The sequence below is a fragment of the Schistocerca gregaria genome, chromosome 3 (genome assembly GCF_023897955.1).
Source record: "Schistocerca gregaria isolate iqSchGreg1 chromosome 3, iqSchGreg1.2, whole genome shotgun sequence".
NCBI classification, from domain to species: domain Eukaryota; kingdom Metazoa; phylum Arthropoda; class Insecta; order Orthoptera; family Acrididae; genus Schistocerca; species Schistocerca gregaria.
The window spans coordinates 715,527,259-715,547,478 of NC_064922.1; the positions used below are offsets into that span (position 1 = coordinate 715,527,259).

The following is a 20,220-nucleotide window of genomic DNA, read 5'->3' on the forward strand; positions in this document are numbered from 1 at the left end:
CTCCCATTTCATCTTCATCTACGTCCACTTCCATTTCCATAATACTATACTCAAGTACATTGACCTTGTGTAGACCCTCTACATACTCCTTCCACCGCTCTGCTTTCCTTTCTTTGCTTAGAACTTGTTTTCCATAAGCCCTTGATATTTATACAAGTGGTTCTGTTTCCTTCGAAGGTGTCTTTAATTTCCTGTAAGCATTATCTATCTTAACCCCAGTGATAGATGCCTCCACATCCTTACATTTGTCCTCTAGCCATTCCTGCTTAGACATTTTGCTGTCTGACTCATTTTTGGGAATTTGTATTCCTTTTTGCCTGCTTAGTTAATGCATTTTTATATTTTCTCCTTTCATCAATTAAATTCAATATCTCTCCTGTTACCCCAGGATTTCTACCAGCCCTAATTGATACTTTGCTCCCTTCACTGTTTCATCTCTCAAAGCTACCCATTCCTCTTCTACTGCATTTCTTTTCCCCGTTCTTGTCATTGTTCTATAATGCTCTCCCTGAAACTCTCTACAACATTTGGTTCTTTCCGTTTTTCCCAGGTGCCACCTCCTTTAATTCCCACCTTTTTTTCTTTTTCTTCAGTTCAAATCTGCATGTCACAAACAATAGATTGTGATCAGAGTCCACATCTGCCCCTGGAAATGTCTCACAATTTAAAATCTGGTTCCTAAATCACTGTCTTATCATTATATAATCTATCTGAAACCTTCCAGTGTCTCCAGGCCTCTTCCACGTAAAGAGCCTGTAACCTCCCCACAAAATAAAATAATATGAATAATATTCTCATTTAGTGTACCCTCAAAACAGAAAAATTCCTAAATCTCTCAACAGTAAAAAATATAATTATGTCGTTCACATTCAGTATAACCTACCAACAGGAAAATTGCGTAACGTATGAATAATAAAATGTGACTAATCTCTCAATAAAAAAATGTGGGTCACTTATAACCTTTCAATAATCGACAGTCAATTTAACGTGGTAAATTTTGGACGTCAGCAATACTGCGTCATGGCCCTGATACATCATTCTGAATAAACTGAAAAATCTTACGTTAATTAGATCGCCGGATAACGCGTATATATCTGCTCCTATAGGAAATTTTCCTGGCGCAGCTAAGTGCAATGCTGGCTGATAGATTTGTCTTATATAAAAGGAAAGAACTGATTTTTCTTTTCAATAATCTGGATGGCCAAGGATTAGAGAAATTAGTGAATTCTTTAAATTGAGATGAATGTCAAAAGTTACATCTTATGAGAAAGATTATTATTAACAGATTTTTTTAAAACATTTACATGGGACTTGATGTAACAAAACTACATATGCGCGAGGCTGCTTTTACCTTATCCTACAACGCTCAGGCTCCGCCATCGCTGCACACGACCGGCCCAGCCAACACGATACACCAGACACGACTGCACGCTAGTAACAACTTACTCCTACTGCTACACAAGTTCCTACTGCAGTCAATATTACTCTTTGGTCTCAGATTCTCTTCTAGCTTACATATCGCAGTCAGCGCGTGAGCAATACATCGAAATTACATCAGCTCGAGTGCGCTAGCAACAAATTCTTTAATTATGGACCTCTTACAAGCCTTCTTTCATGATTCTTGAACCAAGTGCTACGATTAAGTTATGCTCTGTGCAAAACTCTACCAGGCTGCTTCCTATTTCACTCCTTACCCCCATTGCATATTCACCTACTATTTTTCCTTCTCTTCCCTTTCCTACTACCGAATTCCACTCCCCCATGACTATTATATTTTCGTCACTCTTCACTATCTGAAAATTTCTTTTATCTCATCATACCTTTCATCAATATCTTCGTCATCTGCAGAGCTAGTTGGCATATAAACTTGTACTGTTGTGGTAGGCGTGGGCTTCGTGTCTATCTCGGCTACAATTAAGCGTTCACAGCACTGTACATAGTAGCTTACCCGTGTTCCTATTTTTTTATTCATTATTAAACCTACTCCTGCATTACCCTATTTGTTTTCGTATTTATAGCCCTGTATTCAGTTGACTAGAAGTCCTTTTCCTCCTGCCACCGAACTTCAGTAATTCGCACTACATCTAAATGTAACCTATCCATTCCTCTTTTTAAATTTTCTGACGTACCTGCCTGATTATGGGATTTGACATTCTACGCTCCGATCCGTAGAACGCCAGTTTTGTTTCTCCGCATAATGACATCCTCCTGAGTAGTCCCCGCTCGAAGATCCGAATGGGGGACTATTTTACCTCCGGAATATTTTACGCAAGAGGACGCCATCGTCATTTAACCATACAGCAAAGCTGGATGCCCTCGGGCAAATTACTGCTATAGTTTCCCCTTGCTGTCAGACTGCTACTATTTATACACAAATCGAATATCCCTGAATACATAAACATAACAGAAATGACATATTTCTAGAACCTTCGATAAACCGCTGGTGGTTGGATTTGAAGTGTGGACCTACAGTACGCCAGACGCCACTTATGTTAAATGTTACGGCACATTACTCTATATGCAGCAGAACTTGTGGAAGTTATGTAAGCTTGTTAACTCTTCTAGATGTTTCCGACACAAGTGGAGGCCTTTGTGATTGTTTCATTTAGCTCTTACAAACAACGAGTACTATGTGATTCAGCTGGAACATCATGCTTTGTGAACAGAATTCGAGAGCTCTAGCTTACGTTATTCTTGAAACTTTTCGCGACTGCTTCAGAGAAATGTTCTCTAATTGAATGGCAATGCGTCCGGACTCGGGTATTGAAGTAAAAACACAGCCGAGTGATGCACTCGTACCACACTCTGTTGTTATATGCACGAAGAAGAAAGGACCATGTTTCTAATAGGAAACGTATTTTGTCTTCGCCCAACGTTGTACTGCAATGGGGAGTCAAGGAAAACCTTAAAAGCGCAATTAAAACTCGACATCTCGCGCCATTGTTTATAAATTAACAGGACTGCAACCAGTGATGTGAGAAATTTCCCTTACAGGAAACAGAATACTACAGATAAGCTAAACGCTGCCACAGCACTAATTCAAAATTGCTGTCCCGCTTATGACATGCACCAAGGAGGAGCAGCATGCTATCATACGTTTTCTGAACAGTGAAGCTACAAAATCTATCGAAAGCCATCAGTGGATGAATTCCAGCACAGTGTTGCATGTCTGCAGCAGTGTATGAGTGGAGTAGAAAGTTCGGAAATGCCGTGACTTCTGTGACAGAAGCTCAACGCATGGGTCACCCACACCACGTTTTGACAACAGAGACCATTGCAATAGCTGAAGGGATTGTGATGGAAAATCTCCATGTCATGGTGGGTGAAACAGCCTCAAATCTGAAACTTTGTTATGGTTCAGCATATCAGATCATTCATCAAGTGCATAAGTTTCGCAAAGTGTCTGCATGGTGGGTGCAACGGCACCTCATTCCAGAACTGAAAGAGGGACGCGTTGACGTCTGTGAAAGACTTTTGCGGCGCTTTGAAGCAGAAGACGGAACCTAAGTATACAGCCAGCAACGTGAAACAAAGAGGGCAAGCAAGAAATGACTCCATTCATTAACAAAACGCAAGAAGTTCTGGCTGCAGTCATTTGCAAGAACAGTTTTGCTGACTCTTTTTAGGGATGAACGAGGCTTTGTCTTTGAAACTACATACTTAGGGGAAACATCATCAACAGTGCGTCATATTTCAATACGATAAAAATCAACTTCAACTTCGACCTACAATAAGATCAAGATAACGTAGACTTCTGGGTGTAAGTGTCAGTTTGCAAGATGAAAGTGCTCGGCCTTATAATGCCCAAGCAGCATTTGCAACCATTGACAACCTGTACTTTGATACTCTTCTACATCCATCATACTTACTATACCTCGTACCCAAAGACCATTCAAAGAAGCGATGGTAGGAAAGAAACCTCGTTCTAGTAAAGAGGTTCGACAGTCGGTACATTGAGTGCCTGCACAGAAGACCAAAAGAAATTTATTACAGAGGAATGAATACACTACCTGCGCGCTTGAGAAAGTGTTGAATGACAAGGAGACTATGTCGAAAAATGATACTCTTGTTTTCCACTTTCGATCAATAGAAATATTTAAGGTTTTCATTTGATTTCCCCTCGCATTTTAGTGACTTTAACTGTTTGCTAACATCTAGTGCAACGAGAGGTACTTGGGAAGAATTATTTCAAATATGCAAATGTATACCCTTGCTTACGTTTAACTAAACAGCTTTTGTGGGAACAATAAACAGTCAGAAACCTTTATGCAACTACGGAGCCTCCCATGAGAGCTCAACTTGGCGATGTTTACTCCGCAATGTTCTCGGATATTCTCGATATTATAGCGAAAAGTTTCAACGCTAACTTTAACAAACGCAGTATGATTGTACCCGTCCTTCAGAAAGTTTTCATATCCCATTAAAAAGTATATCGTTCTATTACAGAAACACTTTTCAGTGTTTCGGCTGACGTAGGAACAACTGCCAACATGAGTAACTTAGAAGTAGATATCATCGATGTTGCGAAGCAGTTTAAACACTTAACAAAGGAAAGGCTACCGGTCCAGACTGTATACCAGTCAGATTCGTTTCAGAGTATGCTGATACAATAGGTCCATTCTTAATAATCATACTCGTGTACAACCGCCTGCTCGCAAGATCAACACCCAAACACGGGACAATTGAAGAAGTCACACCAACACCCAAGAAAGTAAATAGAAATAATCCGCTGAATTACGGACGCATATTACTAACGTTTATTTGCTGTAGGATTTTGGAACATACGCTGTACTCGAAAACTTACGAAACACCTCGGGGAAAAAAGGATTTTTTGGCAAAAAGCCAACAAGGATTCAGAAAATATTAGATCTTTATTCTCAGAGGTAATGAGTGATACCGACAGGGGACGTGAAATAGATTCCATGTTTTTTGATATCCAGAAGGCTTTTGACAATGTTCCACTCAAGCGACCTCTAATCAAATTGCATGCCTATGGAGTATCGTATCAGTTGTGTGACTGGATTCGTAATTTCCTGTCAGAAAGGTCACGGTTCGTAATAACTGACGGAAAGTCATCGAGTAAAACAGATTGCTCCAAGGCAGTGTTGTAGGCCTGCTGTTGTACCTGACATACATAAAATACGAGACAATCTGATAAGCCTTCTTATTGTTCGCAGATAATGCTATAATTTACCGTCGTGTAAAGATATCAGATGATCAAAAAGAAATGGAAAATGATTTACATAGGATATCTGTATGGTCCAAAAGGTTGCAATTAGCTCTAAATCACGTGAGTACTAAAAAGAATACGCTAAATTTCAGTTATACGATAAATCACACAAACCTAAAGGCTGTAAACTCAACTGAAACGCTTAGGGATTACAATTACGAATACCTTAAACTGGAACGAGCACATAAATAATGTTGTGGGTAAAACAAACCAACGGGTGTGATTTATTGTCAAAACACTTTGAAAATGTAATAGGCCTACTAAACAGATTTCTTACGCTACGTTTGGCCTCACTATTTTGGAGTTGTGCTGTGGGATGTGGGGTCATCATCAGAGAGAATTGATGGAGGACATCGAAATAGTTGAAAGAACAGCAGCCCATTTTGTATTATCGCGAAATAAGGAAGTCAGTTCCACGAATATAATAGGCGAATTGGAGTGGCAGCCATTAAAACATAGGCGCTTTCCCTTGCGGCAGGACCTTCTCATGAAATTTCAAGTACCATCTCTCCAGTAACAGTGTGCAAATGTTTTGTTGGCATCCACCTACATAGGGAGAAATGATCATCAAAATAAGAGAAATAAGGGTTTGCGCGGAAAGATTTATGTGTTCGTTTTTCCTGAGCGCTGTTCGACAGTGGAACGGTGGAGAAGTAGCTCAAAGGTGGTTCGATGAACCCTTTGCCAGACACTTAACTGTGAATTGCAGGGCAATAATAAAGGCGTCGATTTCGATGAGAGGATTAAATACAAGAAAAAATGCGTCCTCTTTGGCGTGTTATCATTTGCCGAGAATGGTGTTCTTTATCTCTCTTCGTTCTCGAAACAAAAGAGACGTGACGTACTGTGCGATCAATCCCAGATATGAGATTAGGTACATGACATTACTACAATTCTACAGCTTTATTTATGCACCACAAATGTACTTTGTTGTTTCAGGCTTCCTGAGTACAGGCGATGAGGCTTCTCCTGGAAATTATGGCTTGAAAGACCAGGTGGCAGCGCTTAGGTGGGTTAAAGAGAACATTGAAGCGTTCGGCGGCGATCCTGGGAGCGTCACCATCTTTGGAGAGAGCGCTGGTGGTGCCAGTACTCACTACCTCATGCTGTCTCCGCTGGCCAAAGGTATGTTAGGCCCAGTGTCTTTCTGCCTGTGCACTAAGGAAGGCATACAGGATTATGCGATATTTAAAGTGACCCACAACTTTAAGCAAAATTAATCTGGTGAGGCGTAGCGCCGTATAACGACCCTGCCTTGGAGGCGGTTAAGTGGGAGATGTGTCTCAGAGCTGGATAATGAGAGATGGTGACGCAAGACTGGACGCGGACGAAGTTTATGTATCAGCCGCTAGAGGACAGTATTGGATAGGGGGACTGTGATTTTAGTTTCGATTGTGCCCACTAGAGTGCACTAAAGTAAAAGAATGATTTTCATGAACAGTTCTAGTATTTTCATGAAGTATTATTATGTCTTTTTGTGTGTGTAAAATGTTATAAACGTGTTTTAGCAGTACGAATGATGCATGAGTGTCGTTTAAGGTTAATATGCAGATAATTGTTTAACGAGTTATGTAGTAGGATTTAGTGTGGGAACATTTCGAAGAAGTATGGATATGGACAAAAGGGGATTTTTGTAGAATAGATTGGTAAAGTAAGTTTATGGTAAAGGGAAAGTAATTCAGGTATAAATAACAATAGTAAATAACTTTATGCATAAACAAAACTTCAGCATATTAGACAATTATGTCGGTAAAAAGTGCAGTCGTTAGGTTTACTATTTTGCGATTTGGTTATTGATGAAAAGCGCGGATTGACGTGGGAGAATGTGGTTTTGCTATTGGTTGTTGAGTAAACTGACCAATTGTAAACCAATATTCTTAGCGCACCTTTCTCTGCTGGTAGGGAACACTTAGAGTATCCTATAGAAGAGTGGGAGCCTAGCCATGAAACAGTTCGGACGTGTGTAATAGTAGTTCCGATGGAAACGATAAGTTGTCGGATCTAGCAGTGTTTCATACATCAAAAGTGTGGTAAAGTGACGCCATAATTATTCCGATGGGCGTGGAGAAATTTCGGAATTTTTAAGTGAATTTTGTGACGAGAAAAGACATATATTCCGCGTCGCGTATTGAGCAGGTCGATGGCTAAAAACTGTGACTGCATTAGGTACCGACAGACTTAATATTTGCCGAGCATTCTCAATCAAAAACAATCAGTATTTTTGTAGCTATTACGTTTTTGGGAAATGGAACACCATAAACTCGTTAACGTGAGTGAAAGGAATTGTGAGTGACTGTGTTAAGACTGGCACGCGTTTGGCAGTGATACTTTTTCACCTAAGTTTCGGAATACATTAATTAAGGACAGAATTTCCAACCTTTCGTTTCATATGAAAACTTTCTCCCGAAACGTAGATTAGTGACTTTAATTGCAGCCTGGTTCACATCGAAGTGCAGTAGGTTTCGCTCGGCTTCCCTACTGGTGATCTGCTGAGACATTGTTCACAGGTAGGGGCAGGTTCGTCGTAAAGAGACGGAAAGAACCGCGCCGCCGCACTGACAGCTTTGAGCTGTACAAAGTAAGATGTGTACTTTGATACATACTTCAAGAAAAATAATGTAATATAACCTGGAGCCTACTGATATTATGTTATCTTGACAATGCTGTAAGAGGTATGACTTCAAGAATGGCGTTATTATCGAACTTCACTGGCGGAATCTTCATAATACACTCTCTCGACAGTGTTTCTCGATGTCTTACTGAGGTATATTGACCCAAATTCTGTCCGATTGGAGCATTAGATCGTCAGAATCACGAGATGGTTGGAGGGCCCTGGCCAGAACGCTCCTAACGTTCTCAACTGGGGGAGATCTGACGATCTTTCCGGACGAGGTAGGGTTTTGCAAGTATTGGAAACTCACGCTGCGTACGGGCGGGGATTATCACGCTGAAATGTAAGCTCTAGATGAAGGTCAACAAAATGGGGCGCAGATTATCGTCGTACTGCGGTCTGTAAGGGTGCCGAGGATGACAACCAAAGAGGACGTGCTATGAAAAGAAGTGGCACCTCAGACCTCACCTCTGGCTGTCGGGCCTTGTGGCGGGCCACAGTCAGGTTGGTTCCCACCGCTACCGGCGGGGTTTTCCTCACACTCCTTCACTGGTTATCGGGGCTCAGTTCCAAGCAGGACGCATCACTGAAGACACTTCTACTCAAGTCAATGAGGTTCCAGGCCGAACATTAGTCTAGAGGAGTCCCGAACACCAGTGGGATAACAATCTGACAGTCGCACTCCACACGAAGTGACGGTCTGCGATGCCATTTCTTTTCTTAGCAGAATCCTTTTGGTTGTCATCCGCCGTACCCTTACAGCACAGCGGTACTTCGATGATATTCTACGCCCCGTTCCGTTAACCTTCTTTGGAAGCCATCCTGGGCTTACATTTCAGCAAGATAATTCCCAGCCGCACATAGCAAGCGTTTCTACTGCTTGTTTTCGTGCTCGCCAAGCTCTACGTTCGCTGGCAAGGATCTAGTTGAGAATGTTTGGAGGACTCTCAGGCCAGCTCGGAATTTTGACGATCACCAGCGCTAATTGGAGGCAATATGGCATGACGACAGGGTAGGAGGACACACAACAACTCTACCAATCAATACCATGCTGAATAACTGATTGCATAAATGCCAGAGGTGGACCAACGCATTACTGAGTTGCTCAATTTTTGAAGCTCATCCTCTTGAATAAGTTATCCAATTTCCCTGGAAATGTAATCACTTGTTTGACTACACTTATACATCAGATTTACCCATTTCCGTTCCGTTCTGTTCGGATAATCCCTTAGGGTTCTGTCGTTTTTTTTTTTTTTTTTTTTTGTCTTCTTAGATTGCATAGCGTTATCTTGTAGCTGATGAGCGAAAATTTTGCTTTTCAGGTAACGACTGGCTTCAATATTAAAATATTTTCTGGCATTCAGAGACATTAGTCTTTAGCAATGCAACACAGAGAACAGAAATGTCTTGTTTTCGTTCGTCATTGCAATTTGGTAGTGAGGAACACGTTGGCTAATATCTTTCTTCCAACGCCACGTCAATGTATGGCTGTTGCTAGAACGGGCTACAGCAGCCACTGAGGAAGAGAATGTTCAAATGTGTGTGAAATCTTATGGGACTTCACTGCTAAGGTCATCAGTCCCTAAGCTCACACACTACTTAACCTAAATTATCCTAAGGACAAACACACACACCCATGCCCGAGGGAGGACTCGAACCTCCGCCGGGACCAGCCGCACAGTCTATGACTGCAGCGCCTGAGACCGCTCGGCTAATCCACCGCCACTGAGGAAGGCAAGGGAACATTTCAAGTATTAGGGCTACATATAATAAAGAATTGCTATGTGCAAACCAACTATCACGTTGGCGACTACTTTATTCTTTGAATCAGCTTGACCCAACAACCAAAACTATAAATTGGTTAGCGAAATTTCTTGATAAATGTAGTCACATCTCAACAAAGTCCTCCTCTGTGAGATCGGAAGCAGTTTTGATGCACGTAGTAGACTGAAAAGCTGTAAAATGTTAATCTGCACCCTGCAGAAAGCATTAAACCATAATATACGAGGGTTGGAAGTTAAATAGTGGAAACCATTTATTCGCAACCGATAAAAAAGAGTTACATATTTGCACCTATTGCTGTCATTCAAAGTAGTCAGCAGCGTTGTGTAGAACCAGTTGCCAGCGGTGTGGAAGAAGTAGTATACCGTTAGCAGAACCTGTTCTGTTGATGGTATGTATGGAACGGTCTACTGCCTTTCCAATTTCTGGAACACTTCTGAAGCGAATGCCACGAAGTGGTTCCTTCATCTTCAAATGGCTTTGAGCACTATGGGACTTTAGATCTGAGGTCATCAGTCCCCTAGAACTTAGAACTACTTAAACCTAACTAACCTACGAACACCACACACATCCGTGCCGAAGGCAGGATTCGAACCTGCAACCGTAGCGGTCGCGCGGTTCCACACTGAAGCGCCTAGAACCGCTCGGCCACACCGGCCGGCCCTTCATCTTCGGAATCAAATCAAAGTCACAAGGACTTAAGTCCGGGGAGTATGGTGGATGGTACAGTACTTCCCACTCCCATCGACCGAATAGAGCAGCCACAGCTTGTGCTGTATGCGTCCGCGCATTGTCGTGCAAATGATGGGTGGGTTGCGCAGAAAGTGTCACCTTTGTTGTGCGAAGATGGTCGCTGGTGATGCTCCAAAAACGAACATTAATACGCTGCATTGACGCTGCCGTGGAGGAACGTAATACGTTAGGATAACACCATCACAGCCGTACCCGAAAATCACCATAACTTTCACCATACTGGGGCTCTGGCGCACTTTCGACTTTCACGGCGACCCATAATGACGCCATTCGTTGGTCTGGTGTTTCTGTTTTGGCTTCGTGCCATTTGCTTCAGAACTGTTCCAGAGATTCGACAGGCAGTAGACTGCTCCATTCGGACGATCAACAGAATAGGCTCTGCTTACGGTGTACTACGTCTTCCACATAGCTGGCAACGGTTCTACACAACGCTGGTAACTACTTTGAAGGACAGTAATAAGTGCAAACATGTAACTCTTTTGTATCGGTTGTGAATAAATAGTTGCCACTATTTAAGTTTCAACCTTCGTATTATAAGGGGTAGTCAAATGAAAACCGATCACCCCCCGCAACGGGCTCTTGCAATGTTTCCATTAAAAACTAATAACCACACGCAAATTTATCCCACTGGGAGACGAGACGATCACTTCCTGTTTCATAGAATGCGGTAGGCCACTGACGGATCCACAACCGCACTCACTGTGCTCTTTCTCTTCCTACCGAAACCACTTCCGCGGACGCCTTTCTTCAGGTCGTCAAGGATGTTAAAATCACACGGTGAAACATCAGGGCTCTACGGAAGATGTTGCAGTGTTTCCCAACTAAATATCTTAATTGTAGCCTCGATCAGACTGGCAGTGTGGGGGCAGGCGCTACCGTGAAACAGGATGCTTCCATCTGACAACAATCCAGCTGCCCGAGGACAAACAGCAGACCCGGGAGTGGAAACATCCTAGCTTTTAATTTCTTTATCGGGTGACATGTGGGATGTTTCCACAGTTGGCTCGGCCCTTTCCCCTCCGGCAGTCAGCATGCTGTCGATAATAATCATCCTGTTGCAAAATGATGCCCCATTCCATGATCCTGTTGTCGCAGGTATTCGGTTTTCATTTGACTAACCCTCCTTGTTAGGGGCCATGTTTCCGTATTTACTATTTGTTCTGCAATATGTTCAAGAGCCCATTTAGGGTCTTGTGCAAGAATCAAAATTCTTATCCAAATTAACTTTCATTCAGTGTTCTGAATGAAGAGAAATCATAAACGTTCGAAAAAAAAGGTTACAAAACTTCAAATTGAGATGCCATAACAGTAATAGAAATCGTTGTCAAACATTGTAGATTAGTGCATTGTATTATGTCTAATTAAAGACTATCTATATAACTAAAAATCAAACCTGGGTCACGGTCACCCAGCCCCGATTGCAGATTGCTTGCCTAGAGGCGGAAAAGAAAACAAAAAAATAATGATTTTCAATATTTCGTTCAGTTGTTGACCGAATTACGAAATTTAAAATGTTGTCATAACCATTTATTAAGAGCTGTAATCTTATGTTGAATGTTAGAACATTAGGATAAGTATTACTTTTGTAAACTGTGTATATCCTGAGACATCTAACTCAAGGCATGCAAAAATACTCAGACTATACTTATCCAGCGTTTGAGAATGAGAGCATTTACGAGGGAGGTCTCACAGCTTGAACAGGAACGCGGTGCTCCAGTTGCATTTAGGAGCTTTACATACCACTGTGGTTACAATGGTTGAAGCATTCGATTGTGGTTCAAATGGATCAAATGGCTCTGAGCACTATAGGACTTAACATCTATGGACATCAGTCCCCTAGAACTTAGAACTACTTAAACCTAACTAACCTAAGGATATCACACACATCCATGCCCGAGGCAGGATTCGAACCTGCGACCGTAGCGGTCACGCGTTTGCAGACTGAAGCGCCTAGAACCTCACTGCCACACCGGCCGGCTATTCGATTGTGTTATTCTTAGTTTGCCCTCTATTGTACTTAAAACATGTACGTGAAGTTCCTCAAAAAAGCATGAAACAATATGCAGAATCACAAACGGATAACTCGGGAATCCTCAGAGCTACATTCTTGAGCTGCTAAATGAGATGCCACTTAAATCACGTTCTTGAATTCAGCAGCGTGTATGGGAGCATTGTATTCAGCTGTTTGCTAGGTTTTTGAAGCGGCGGCTGATACACGAGCAGACAGCAGACTGTTGCTTATAGGAGAATGCATTTTCATTATGAAAATTTTGTTACTTTATTTAGTGTCGATGTCACTGCAGAGGCTCCTCAAACAGTCTGTTGTCCTTCTTCCATAGATTTCATATTGCCGGAACAAAACATGCTTCCAAAGGATATACGTGTTATGTTGTTTTCGATGGAAAGATCAGGCATTCAATGAAACATTTACTAGAGGCTGTGCTCTTGAGCACTCTATGAATCACACTGTAATATAAAATTCTGGTTATTTCAGAAATGGCTCTAAGCACTATGGGACTTAACATCTGAGGTCATCAGTCCCCTAGACTTAGAACTACTTAAACCTAACTAACCTAAGGACATCACACACATCCATGCCCAAGGCAGGATTCGAGCCTGCCACCGTAGCAGCGGCGCGGCTCCATACTGAAGCGCCTAGAACCGCTTGCGCTTGGACACAGCTGCCGGCTCTGGTTGTTTGCGACATTGTATCAACAACATTCACGAACAAGGATTTTAAATGGTCTTTTTAAATTTTCTCACTTGTGATAGCCTCCAAACGTAAGTTTGATGGAAGATTATCGGCAACAGCCTTTTTAACTTTCAGGCCGTATGTTTTTTCTGGACGACAAATATACAGTTTTTTTGAGTAGGAGCTGTACTGTGCGCAGACTGGACCGGAGCAGCTGTTGTTTTTTCTCCTTTTTCGACAGTGTCGCACTACAAGTTATTTCATAACTAAATCGAGTTTAACAACTGTACCAAATCCAATATGGTTCTATTTGGAAACTTGCAAATTTTCTGGTTTACTTCTTCGACAAAACGGGCACAGACTGTATATCTCTATCTATCATGTAATCATTCATGTACCTACGGCACTTGCTGTATTCTTTCTTGTAGCTGCAGAACATTTAAATTTTATGTAAGTAATTTCTCTTGCTTTTTTGCAGTGCCCAAAATTTCATGTGCCAATAATAGACACATTTTCCTTCATTGCACTGGTTCTTTTATCTCTATTTCTGTTCCCTCGAAATAGATGTCCATTACATCTTTTTTCTCAACATAATCAAATATTAATTTGATTCTCGATATGCTTATTATATATGGGTGTCTCTTCAGATAACAAGCTATAGGTCACAACTTTACTTGGACGTGTATGATAAACATCATAAATAGATTGGAGTCGTTCTTTGAAAAACTTTGTTAAATTAATAACTGTGATGGATTTACTTTCTGGTGGAATTTTATAGTGACCGAAACTGTTAGCTTCTCTTTGAGTAGTGGTGTTTCCGCCAAAGTCACCAGCACCGCAGTCTTGAACACTATTGATAGACAGATCGTCTATAAAGTAGTTTTCCTTAGCGACTATCCTAAACAAGTAACTTCAGTCGAGCAGTTCATGCTTCTGAGTAATCATATCCTCTAAAAACATTGCAAAAGTGTATATACATGAGTGGCAGTACAGACACACGTACGCTAAACACCTGAACTACTTGCTGAGGTAACTAACTGACTGGCGTGTTCAACCCACCCCTGCATTCTTCCAAAAATGCAAGCGCTGTCGTGTAAAAACCAAGAACAACACAATCACATACCGTTGCATGTTTAAAGGCAAATTCCCGTTCGACCAAAGAAACGTTCTTTATTAGTGACTTCCGACAAACTGTAAACATAATTTCAAATCCTTACGAAACGTTTTGTCACTATCAGTGGCCACAAAATGATGAATGCAAAGTTCATTGCTTACTTTATTTCTGAAGTTCATGATGTAAAACTTCAGTATAGGACTTGATGTTTTAATACATTACTTCGTTATCGCTGACTGTATTCGCAACACATTTAGCAGATAGTGTCCACATATACCACTGAACGTACCTGTAAAGTTGTATCATTGTGAGAAACATAGTTCGGGAGATACGATTTTATAAACGCAGGGGTTCTAGGAAAAATTATCTTTTGCTTAAAACGATGCATAAACAATCCGTATTATACGCATCCTTATTTGCTATCGAAAGTACTTAGCGGCTTTCTCCAAATCCAAACATAAAATCAAACGTTTTCTAAGATTTTTCTCGCTTACAAGCTTAACGTCAAATATACTCTAAAAAATAGAAACAGTGAAATAAAAAAAAAACGCACCGTGAAGGAATTATCCGAATGGGACAGAAATCGATAGACGGAATGAATGTACAGACAATCAAATGGTTACAATTTAAGAAAAATTGGATGATTTATTCAAGAGAAAGAGCTTCACAACTTGAGCAAGTCAGTAACACGTTGGTCGGCATCTGGTCCTTATGATAAACAGTTATATGGCTTGGCACTGATTAACAGCGTTGCTGGATGTCCCCCTGAAGCATATTGAGCCAGATTCTGTCCAACTTGTGCATCACATCGTCAGAGTTCCTAGATGCTTGGAGGATTCTGCCCGTAAAGTTCCAAACGTTCGCGAATAGGGAGAAACGCAGCTACCTTGTTGGCCAAGGTAAGGTTTGGCAACTACGAAGGCAGACATCTCTTTGGCCTGTAATCTCATTGACTGGAGTAGAACTGTCTCCAGTGATGAGTTTCGCTTTGAACGGAACCCCAAGAGGTGCCCAGAGACGCCGTGGACATTTGTGGGATACCAACCTGACTATTGCCCACCATACAGCCGGACAACCAGGAGTAACGGTATTTGGTACCATTTATTTTCACAGGTCGCCTCCTTTGGCTGCCATCCGCAGCACCCTTATGTCACGGCGGTACGACGACGATATTCTCCCTCCCGGTTTTGTTGCCCTTCATAGTGAACCATCCTCGGCTAACATGTTCTTTTTTCTGTCACATATATCAAATTTCACACCTCGTTCAGGCAAAAAAGCACCAACAACTGTCGTCATCAGTAGTGAGCATATACAAGAAAACATTTGGTTCGTTACATAAAAGGAAAGACACAAAAACAATCAGATGATGATTACCTATGCTCGTAAGAAATTAGAATTCTGTAGTAAAGTAATTTGTAGTTACAAGAGTGTATGCAAACTTCAGTGACAGTTTTGTTTAATCTACAGGTCTTTTCCACCGGGCGATATCCCAGAGCGGCGTGGCGCTGTCGCCGTGGGCAGTTTCTCAGACCGGCGGTGAGCAGAATGCGCGAAAGTTGGCTGCCCTGATGGATTGTCCAACGGAGCCCAGTGCAGCGCTGGTTGACTGTCTCAGGAACGTAGACGACTACAAGCTTGCTGGGGCTCATACTGAATACGCGGTTGGTTTCTTAGCGTTTTGTTTAAGTGATGCAAGGTTATTTTCATAGTAACTATCACTCGTACACTTTCTGCACAATATAAGACATTCGACTTCACATTACTATATATTGAAGTAAACTGGAAAATCATTTAGTTTTCTTTACATTTTTTTCATCAGTCTTCTGACTGGTTATTGCATCTTGCTACAAACTCCTCTCACGCACCAACCTTTTCATATCAGAGTATCAGTTACACCCGGTGTCCTTAATTATTTGCTGGATGTGTTCCGGTGTCTGTCTTCCTCTATAGTTTTTACCCTCTATAGCTCCCTCTAGTACCATGGAAATTATTCCCTGATGTGTTAACAGATGCGCTATCATCCTGCCACTTCTTCTTGACACTGTTTCCCATACGTTCCTTTCCTCGCCAGCTCGGTGAGAACCTCCTCATTCCTTAGCTTATCAAACCACCTAATTTTCAACATCCTTCTGTAGCACCACATCTCGAAGTCTTCGATTCTCTTCTGTACTGGGTTCCCACAGTACATGCCTCTCAAATGCTTCAGTTCTCTTCCGATCCGGCCTTACACTGTACATGTCTCTCAAATGCTTCGCTTGTCTTCCGATCCAGCTTCCCACAACCCTTGTATATCTCCCATACAAAGCTGTGATCCAGCCGTACGTTCTCAGAAATTTATTTGTCAAATTAAGGCCTGTTTTTGGTACTACGTAGCAGCTTTCTCTTTCGCAGGAACGCCCTGTTTGCCTGTGCTATTCTGGTTTTTATGCCTCTGTGCTCTGTTCATTGTGGGCCATTTTGATTCCTAGGTAGCAGAATTCCTTCTTGTACTTCATGATCCTCAGTTTTCATGTTCCCATTCCTGCTATTCCTTATTTCTTTCACCTTTCTTCGATTTATTATCACTCTATATTCCATACCCATTAGATTGTTGATTCCATTCAATAGATTCATTAATTATTCTTCACTTTCACTGAGGATGGTAACGTCATCAGAGATTGTTATCATTGATGTCCTTTCACCAATAATTTTAATCCCATGCTTGAACCTTTCTTTTATTTCTGTCATTGTTTTTTCGATGTATAGGTTGAACAGTAGGGGTGAAACACTAAATCCCTGTCTAAAACCCTTTTTAATTCGAACACTTAGTTCTTTTTCTTTAACTCTCATTGTTTGTTTTTGGTTTTTGTTCACATTGTATATCACCATTCTTTCCCTATACCTTACCATCACTTTCTCTCAGAATTTCGAACGTCTTGCTCCATTCCATATTATTCAATGCTTTTTCCGGATCAATAAGTACTAAGAAAGTGCCTTGTTTTTCTTTTGTCTTCGCTCTATTGTCGACCACAACATCAGAACAGACTCTCTGGTGCTTTTACCATCCCTAAAGTCAAACTGATCCTCATCCACCAGATCCTCAATTTTCTTTTCTATTTTTCTGTACATTACTCTTTTCAGTAACTTGGATGAATTAGCTTTTAAGCTAATTGTGTGATATTTCTCGTGCATATCGACTCTTGCAGTCTTCACAAATGTGTGGATGATATTTTTCCGAATGCCTAATGTTTATCGCCGTCTCATACATTCTGTACAACAACGTGAATAGTCGTTGTGTTGCCATTTCCCACAACGATTTTAGAAATTTCGATGAAATGTTATCTATCCCTTCTGCCTTATTTTGTCTTAAGTCTTCCAAAGCTCGTTCACTTTCTGATTCTAAAACTGGATTCCTTATCTCAGCCCTGTCAACTAAATTTTGTTCTTCCACCACGGCGTCATACAATACTTCCCCGTCACAGAGGTCTTACCCCGCTTTTATATTCCCCCAAGTTTTATTTCCTCTTTTCGATATGCTGATTCAGTCCTTCTGACAATCATTTCTCGTTAGATTTTTATCACATTTTTCATTTACTCATTTCACCTTAGCTTCCCTGCACTCCTATTACTGTCAATCCTAAGTGACTTGTATTTCTGTATTCCTGAATTTCCCTGAATGTTTTTGTACTTCCTTGTTTTCTCGATCAGCTGAAGTACTTCTTCTGTTACCCATGGCTTCTTCGAAGTTACCTTCCTTGGACTTACGTTTTTCTTACCAACTTCCGTGATTTCCAAATTTAGAGATGTCCATTCCTGTTCAACACGGGTGTCTACTAAATACTCATTATCATAGTATCTATAGCCTCATATATGACTTCAGAATCTCTGCCTGACCATGACGTAACCTGTCTGAAAGTTTCCATATTCCCCACTCCATTTCAAGCGTATCTCTCCCTGTTCTGATTTTTGAACAGCGTATTCACTGTGACTAGCTGAAATTTTTTGTAGAACTCAGTTACTCTTTCTCATGTCTCATTCCTAATACCAAGCACATTTTCTCCCACAATCCTTTGTTCTATTCATTGCCCTACAACTGTGCCCCAATCCCCCATGACAATTAGATTTGTCATCTCCTTTTCCCATACTGTATTATGTGTCCAATATCACCATATATTTTCTCTACCTCTTCCTCTTCTGCTTGGAACTTTGGCTTTTGTACCGGAACTAACGTTGACAGTGTTGGTTACCTGTCGATTCTAGTGAGAACAGCCCTACCATGACTTGTTCACATTAAGTCATATACATTAAGTCACATTAAGTCATATACAAGTCAGGGATACATATATATCACTGCCCTAACATTTTGTTCTTAAGAAATCCTACTCCTGTTATGTCACTTTCTGCTGCTGTTCATATTACCCTGCAACTTCTGATCAGAAGCACTTGTCTTCATTCCCTTTTATTTTAGTGGCTCCCACTGTATGTAGACTGATTCTTAGCATTTCCTTTTTAAGATTTTTTTTAACTTCACTACCACATTCAAACTTATGGCATTCCATGCCCTGACATGATAGAATGTTACTCTTTTATTTGTTATTAAGTCTTTCTGACGTGGTCACCTCCCCTTGGGCAGTCTCCTACCTGAGGTCCAAATTGGGAACTGTTCTGGAATCCTTTGGCACTGGAGAGATCATCATTGTACTTTTCCTGCGGCACACCTCATGTCTTCTGGATACACATTATTTGTCCTTAATGCAGTGGTTTCCATTGCCTTCTGCATCCCATTGATCATTGATCATTGATCATTGGCGATTTTCTGCCTTTTAGGGGCATTTTCCCGCTCCAAAGGATAGAGAGTGCACTGGAATCTCTGTCAACTCCTCTGCCCTCTTTGGCAAGGGCATTGCCAGGATGGGAGTTACTTCTTATCACGGAAGTCTTCGGCCACCATTGCTAATAATTTTCATTCAAAGTGGTAAACTGATAAGCTTTCGAATTATTTACATTTAATGGATGTCACCATATGGAAATATAGCTTCGAAGCATAAGTGTACATGACATTAATGAAAAATTTCTCATATGTAGTTGAAGACAATGCCGATAAACCAAATCTAAACGTACTGTTTAGAGTAAGTGCGCATGATAAACAAGAGTAGTAATTAATGTGATTCGAACTATTAAATAAGAGGCGAATTTTAGTTCACAATCTGTAGCTCTTTTTGCGCAATTAAGAAACGTGTACACTGTTTTTAAAGAAAGTTAATTAGCAAAGTAACGAAATCTGTATCTTAAATAATCAAGAATTCTCTAATTACAAATATTTTTTTTTTTTTTTTTTTACAGAAGAGGGTAAATCATCACACCCGATTCTTTTTTGCCCATCTATCATTAAGTAAGCTTTATCATGATTAATTAAATGGATACCACAGAGATGAATTTTCTGCTTTGTGTTATTACTGCAGGAAACATCGACCTCTTGCATAGTAACACAATAAAAAGAAGCACATTATTAACAAAATGAATGGATAGTATGTGTAACACAATAAAAAGAAGCACATTATTAACAAAATGAATGGACAGTATGTGTAAAAATACCAAATTACAGAGCGATGTGGGGCAGTGGTTAGCTTCTCTAGACTAGCTTTCGGGAGGACGACGGTTCAATCTCGCCATGCTGATTTAAGTTTTCCGTGATTTCCTTAAATCGCTCCAGCCAAATGTCGGGATGGTTCCTTTGAAAGGGCGCTGCCGGCTTTCTTCCCCGCCCTTCCCTAATCCGATGAGACCGGTGACCTCGCTGTTTGGTCTCTTCCCCCAAACAATCCAATCCCAACCCATCCAAAATTTCATGTGAAAATGATAATAATTAATGTATTCAGACATGAAAAAAGAAAATATATGGGGAGAAGTTATTTTGTGACATACGGTTTACAGACCTAATTACATGACTACATAAATACGTTAGAATTTGACATATCCACAGGTACACATCTTGCATTGCACTACTTTATCTTAAGCACTCACTGCACTCGCAGGTACTGTGCTATGTAAGGTACACG

The 20,220-nt window shown here is 41.0% G+C and overlaps 1 protein-coding gene across 5 annotated transcripts in view; it reads left to right on the forward strand.

Annotated features, from left to right (window-relative positions):
- LOC126355184 (venom carboxylesterase-6-like) overlaps positions 1–20,220 on the forward strand; it is a 345,553-nt gene that overhangs the window by 242,903 nt on the left and 82,430 nt on the right. Inside the window, exons 4-5 of one of the 5 annotated variants that reach the window (XM_050005400.1) lie at positions 6,170–6,355; positions 15,650–15,843. The exons of 3 other annotated variants lie outside the window; for them this stretch is intronic. In XM_050005400.1, the coding sequence (XP_049861357.1) occupies positions 6,170–6,355; positions 15,650–15,843 (380 nt within the window). The remainder of the gene's footprint in view (positions 1–6,169; positions 6,356–15,649; positions 15,844–20,220) is intronic. One more of the 5 variants, XM_050005401.1, reaches the window with a different exon arrangement.